Consider the following 6,642-nt stretch of genomic DNA (forward strand, 5'->3'; position numbering starts at 1 on the left):
GTCATACTCTTATGAGTGTGCCCATGTGTCAATTAGTGATACTAATCAGAGTTAAACAGACTTACGTTTCTACATCCAGACAGAGTAGAATCGACTTAATGTGCCGAGCATGTTAATTACCCTGTGACAAGGGACCGTAACCTCTGACCCTCCTGATATGGAATTGTGTAGACATTCACATCAATGTGAGAGATATAAAACAGTGTGTGAGATATAATAGCCAGCCAGATATCCATGACTGCTGTTACATGTTTGATTAAGGGCTAATGTCAGAGTCTGGGGTGATGTTTAAATGCTGGGATTATTAAAAGAGAAGTGATCTGACATTAGATGGGAAAACACATTTCCATTAGCTGCCTGGTATAATTATGCTGTGGGAGTATAACACAGGTGAAGGGTGAAGTGCTACTGATGTGACATTATAATGAACGGGCCTCTCCTCTCTGCTCCATCCAAACTATTTTCAGAACACAGTTATGTAGCATTAGTAAAGATATGATCAATAAACTTGGAAGATATAGTTCCTGTTCTGTTTGTAAATGGTCTGGTAGGTTATAATAGCTCTATCCAGCATCTATAAATAGCTCTATTCAGCATATCTGACTGCTCCCCCCCCTACATCACTGGATTCCTGCCACAATAGACTGCAAAGCACAGCTTTGCTTTATATTGGCCAGGTCACAGTTGTAAATGAGAACTTGTTCTCAACTGGCCTCCCTGGTTAAATAAATGTGAAATAAAAAACTTTAAAAATAAAATTTGAGTAATAGGCTACACTATCAACAGTACTGATGTAATTAGCTCAAACAATCCATAGAGATAAAGCTTTTATCAACCTACCAGTGTGTTTACAAAAATTACAGGAACTACATCATACAAGTGTATTGATCATATCTTTACTAATGCTGCAGAACTTTGTTCTAAAGCTGTATCCACACCCATTTGATGTAGTGACCATAATATAGTGGCTATATCCAGAAAAGCCAAGGTTCCAATAGCTTTCAGTTATCAATAAGCATGCACCTATTAGGAAACTGACTGTTAAAACTGTTAAGGCCCCCTGGATTGATAAGGAATTGAAAAACTGTATGGTTGAGAGAAATCAAGCAAAGGGAGTGGCGAATACGTCTGGCTGCACATCTGATTGGAAGACATATTGTAAATTGAGAAATTACGGGACTAAACTGAACACTTTAGTATAAAATTAAGCTGGTAATGACAACCTAGATGGAAAGCTACTGAGCTACTGAGGAAGATAGCGGACTGTATTGCCAAATCTTTATTCTGAGCCTGGAGAAAGTTTGTCCACAGACCTTTAGGGAAGCTACAGTCATTCCGGTACCCAAAAATGTGTAAAGCTCCCTTTGCTGGCTTTAACAGCCGACCAATCAACTTGCTGCCAGTTCTTAGCAAACTCATTGAAAAGATTGTTTTTGACCAAAAGATTGTTGCTATCTCTGTGAACAATTTAACAACTGACTTTCAGCATGCTTATAGGGAAGGACACTCAACATGTACTGCACTGACACAAATGACTGATGATTGGCTGAAAGATATCGATAATAAGATACTGACTGTCATTTGTTCTATTTTTTTTACATGATCTGCCATATCATGGATAGAGAGCTATCTACTTAATAGAACACAGAGGGTTTTCTTTCATGGAAGCTTCTCTAACGTAAGACATGTAAAATGTGGTATTCCACAAGGGAGCTGTCTTGGCCCTTTACTGTTCTCAATTTTTACAAAAAATCTACCATTAACGTTAAACATAACCTGTGTGTCTAATCTGATTCAATACTAACACGTCAGCACCCACAGCTAGTAAAAACCCTAAACATATAGTTGCAGTCAGTTTTATAATGGGTGGTTAGGAATCAATTTGGTATGAACATACAGTGTACTGGACCTCAGCTGAATCTGGTTATGAATAATGTGGCTGTATGAAGAGACCAAACTTCTTGGTGTTACCTTAGATTGTTAACTGTTATGGTCAAAGCATATTGATTATATTGTTGTAAAGATGGGGAGAGGTTTGTCTGTGCTGAATAGATGCTCTGATTCCTGTAATTTGATCGTATCTTGACTATTGCCCAGTTGTATGGGCAGGTATACAGCTGGCCCAGAACAGAGCAGCACATCTGGCCCTCAAATGTACATGTCAATAACATGCATGTCAGTCTCTTCTGGTTCAGAGTGGAGGAGAGATTGATTGCATCACTCATTGTTGGTCTTTATAAGAAGCATTGACGTGCTGAAAGTACTGTCTGTTCAGCAAGTTTACACACAGCTCAAAAACCAATACATACCCCACAACACACGTAGTCATTGGCCTCTTCACAGTCCCCAAGTCCGGAACAGAGGCTGGGAGATGCACAGTACTGTATAGAGCAATGACTATATGTATCAGGTTTGAAGGTAAGACCCAGGTGCAGACAGTGTTAAAGTAACAGCAAAGGTACAGGACGGCAGACAGGCTCAGGGCAATGGAGAAGATGGGCAACACCTGGAGTGGGGAAGAGACATTCACAAAGACAGGTGAAACAGATGTGACAATTCTGTGTCCTGAAGGTGCTAACACACTGAATTGGTTATGTCACTCATGCATACTCTAGCCCTCCCTGCTGTGATATTGATGTGTTTTATTCATTTCTGGAACTCATACCTATCAAGACAGGAGCAATGAGAAAAACGCTCTAAGTTAGATGAACAAACAAACTGGCAACAGATAAACAGAGAACAAAGGTATAAATACACGGACAATGGAGAAGATGGGCAACACCTGGAGTGGGGAAGAGACATTCACAAAGACAGGTGAAACAGATGTGACAATTCTGTGTGCCTGAAGGTGCTATAGCCACACTGAATTGGTTATGTCACTCATGCATACTCTAGCCCTCCCTGCTGTGATATTGATGTGTTTTATTCATTTCTGGACCTCATACCTATCTACACCATTTCTATGAGCTGTTCGGAAGGGCCTATTACTTTTCTTCTGGAATGCTGTTAAAAGACATGTCCAACTTGTTGTCAGCAGCAAGTAATGATCTCTAAATGGAAGTAATATGGTGAGAGAGAGAGAGAGAGAGAGAGAGAGATTAATGGAGTAGTTCAAAGTGTCATCTGTGATATTGTCACAGGTAGACAACTCTCATCAGAAATCAGTATTGCAGTGCATCAACAACATCTCCGTCGATGTGAATGACCCCTGTCTAATTGACTACTATTGATGTACATTATCCTAGAGGTAGGCTATATGCTTGTTATTCATATGAATAGCTTGACACACCTCTGACTCCTATCCCACAGTGTCAGCTATGTTTTGGGGGCTTAATGGCTGGTCTGTGGCATCATCAGCTAAATTAACTTCTGTGCTATTTTTTTTAATATCCTCTCATGTCTGGGTTAAAAAGCAGTGGAATACAAGTGTAATTTTCTGCTCGCACTGGGAATGGTATTAATCAAACACAGGTTAATTAATGTAGTGTCACACCTTTCCCCTCCAATACCTGAAAGTACATGTATCTGTTGAGTAACTCATGTATTATACTGTATGCCTGTGTGTATGCCTCATTGAGTCTACATGTTGCCTTTCATTCATGAGCACACCGTTTAATTATAATTTATAAATAATTTACGAGTATTCATAAGCATACTGGTTTGTTCATCATCAGTTAATGCTTTATTTAAGTTATCAAAGAGCTCAACATTGTATCTGCATGACTGAAACTATTAATGACGTGCGGTGAAACCAGCGACTTTTAAAAATCTTTCAACTTTATTACAAAAACAAATAACCTACACAAGAGTCAAACAGAAGGACAAAACTTGTATTTTATATGCCTTATGCACCCGTTTAATTTATACTTGTTTTTAATTTACATACCGTGGTGGGGTTAGTGTTGAGTTGAACCAGCTGGGCTCACAGAACAGAGACTAGTATCTCATCAGCCTCTAGTCTGATTTGTGTAACAAATACTTCTATATTATTATTCTATACCAAAAGGCACTGTTTTTTTCTGAAGTTCATAAAAGAAAGAAAAACTCAAGTTAATGATACATAACCATCCTTGTTGTTTACATGGTGGTGTGGTCATTTCAGCTGAGCATATCCTACATCAGTGGGCTTTGAACCCATGCATCACTAGAGAGGCATATAGCTGGGAGGCTGCAGTAGATCCCGTTTCCCGTAGGTGCTGGAGCCTACGTTGGTGGGGGCGTACACCGTGCCGATGGTGTTGCTGGAGCGGGTCAGGAAGTCGGCCAGTCGCTGGGTTACACAGGTAGCCGTGTTGCACTTCCTTTTCTCGATGTGGTGGCTGATGGGATTATCGGAGGACAGCAATCAATGAATCCAATATGTCGAACAAATTATGCATGACTTATCTAAACATTTATGGTGGTAGAGATCAGGAAAATATAGCAAATGTATTGGCCTACCAGACATACGGTATAGTAAGTGGATAAAAATAGCCACCATATGATACTAATATGATAATATCACTACTGCAGCTACTAGTAACAATAATAGTAATAGCAATAAACTATTATTATTATTAAGATCACTATTATTCAATGTAAGTTATTATATTATTATCACTATAAATTGAAATATTAGGTATATTTTGACTGACAAGTTGAGTAAAAGGTCTGTGGATCCATTTACTAAATAATAATTAGTTTAATCAACTCGATTATTTTACATTGTTTTATCTGCAAAATTATCAACATTTGCACTCAATCAACAAATCAATAAATGAGGTGCATCTTATATAATAAGGTGCAACCTTACCTGTTGACAGGTGTGAGCCCTCTCTGGAGCCGCATGCCAATGAGGCCAAGGTAGTGGTTGGAGACGATCCCGGGCACGAGCCAGCCTTCTCTGTCCGGGAGCGCGCTTTCTTGCTCCCTAGATGAGGCGAAGTACCTGAATCAGGATGAGGAAAGAGCCAAACCGTCACTCCGACTGGTGACTGATGTCCACTTCAAAACATAATCTCAATTCTCGAGGGCGCAATGGAGTGGCCACTAGTCCCCCTCCAGTGCGAACTTGATCAGTTTTACGCAATTCACACATTCCTGTCTCTGCCTTGGCAGGACAAAACCCGACCTCTCGGATGTCACGATTGCAATGGATATTCATCTCAATGATCTCATCAATGTCATTAGCCAGTCGTAGAGTTAGACTACCCACGTCGTTAATTGATTTCTTACGGTTCAAGATGGATGTGCCAAATTACGTACAACTTAAAACCGGTGCTATATCAGTTGAGTGATTAATTCACCTGCAAAATTAAACCCACTTCCTAGTGTCAATTGAACTTTGGGCGACACTGCACGACACTTGTAACTGTACATCACAGAAGTGACACTCAGAAATAACGGAAATAACTGAGGCAGCTTTGGGCTCTCACCTGTTGCTAGGGAGGGTGGCGACACATGGCAGCAACATGAGAAGGAACACGGGCAGCTTCAGGTAATACATCGTGCACGCGGGATCCCTGCACAAAAACAAAAGATAGTAAGTCAATAATCACACACACTGTTGAATTACACAAGTGGAGGGATGCACATGCCTGTGAATAATGTAACCCTCACCCATCAAGTATTGAGTTTATGCTACTAGAACACTTTAGAATAGAATGACAGCAGAAACAGTCAAAGTTCTGTAGAACAGCTAACCATGCAAACCAAAGACCACAAAACAGACAAGCCACTCAACATCCTACCCTCAACCACACAGGGAAAAGAGAAACAAATACTTGGGATAGTATAGTGTATAGTGTCCTGGTCTCCATCTCTCTCAGATCAATATGCATCCTAATGGTCTGGTTAACTCACCCTCAGTAGTTAAACCCAATCGCCAGTGGTTCCAAAGACAGACACTGCTACTGTCAGTGGTTTCTTAGACTGTCACACACACACTCTCACACAGATATAGGCATCCCCGTCAACCACTTGTGACATCACCCCTCCAAATATAGTCCTGTGTTTCCATTAGCAGGGATGAGGTTCGCTTAAAGAAACTCGAATCCACAGCAAGAGTCACCTACTCCACACACGCACACACACACACGACATCATCTTCGTCATTCTCATCATCAGCGTCATCGAACTGTGGTTGGACTGGTCTGCTGTAAACTCACACTGGGGGAGACAACACAGCCGGGGCGGAAACCACACATACATTTTACATCAAAATATTGCATTAAGTTCTTAGGGCAGAAAGTTAGACTGTCTATTTTTATCTTTGTCCAATAATGGAGGTAATCGCTTGGCAAAATTATGGGATAACCACTACAATATTGCGGATAAAGGGTTCAGGGGCTAGGTTTCACCCCCAGTTAATTTTCAAATGTAGTTACTGGTGAGTGTAGGAATTAGTATGTACTATCAATACCTCATCATGTCACCCACTTCTCCTCCATCCCACGACCTAGTCTGCAGTACCTATAGTCCACACGCTCCACAACCCACTCTGGTGGGATGGGAATGATTTAAGCGGTGAAAGGAACCACAGTAACTATACTAAACAAAAATATAAACGCAACATTTGAAGTGTTGGTCCCATGTTTCATGAGCTGAAATGAAAGATCCCAGAAATTGTCCATGGACACAAACAGCTTATTTCTCAAAAACGGT

At 40.5% G+C, this 6,642-nt stretch overlaps 1 protein-coding gene across 1 annotated transcript; it reads right to left on the reverse strand.

Annotated features, from left to right (window-relative positions):
* Window positions 1–4,077: 4,077 nt before the first annotated feature.
* LOC135515335 (calcitonin gene-related peptide 1-like) lies at window positions 4,078–5,485 on the reverse strand. The gene is made up of 3 exons (XM_064939013.1): window positions 5,415–5,485; window positions 4,793–4,927; window positions 4,078–4,319 (listed from the first exon to the last, which is right to left on the reverse strand). Exons 1-3 carry the CDS (start codon window positions 5,483–5,485, stop codon window positions 4,145–4,147), a joined length of 381 nt encoding a protein of 126 aa, XP_064795085.1. The 3' UTR covers window positions 4,078–4,144.
* Window positions 5,486–6,642: the final 1,157 nt, after the last annotated feature.

This window comes from Oncorhynchus masou, chromosome 27 (assembly GCF_036934945.1).
Source record: "Oncorhynchus masou masou isolate Uvic2021 chromosome 27, UVic_Omas_1.1, whole genome shotgun sequence".
Taxonomy (NCBI): Eukaryota; Metazoa; Chordata; class Actinopteri; order Salmoniformes; family Salmonidae; genus Oncorhynchus; species Oncorhynchus masou.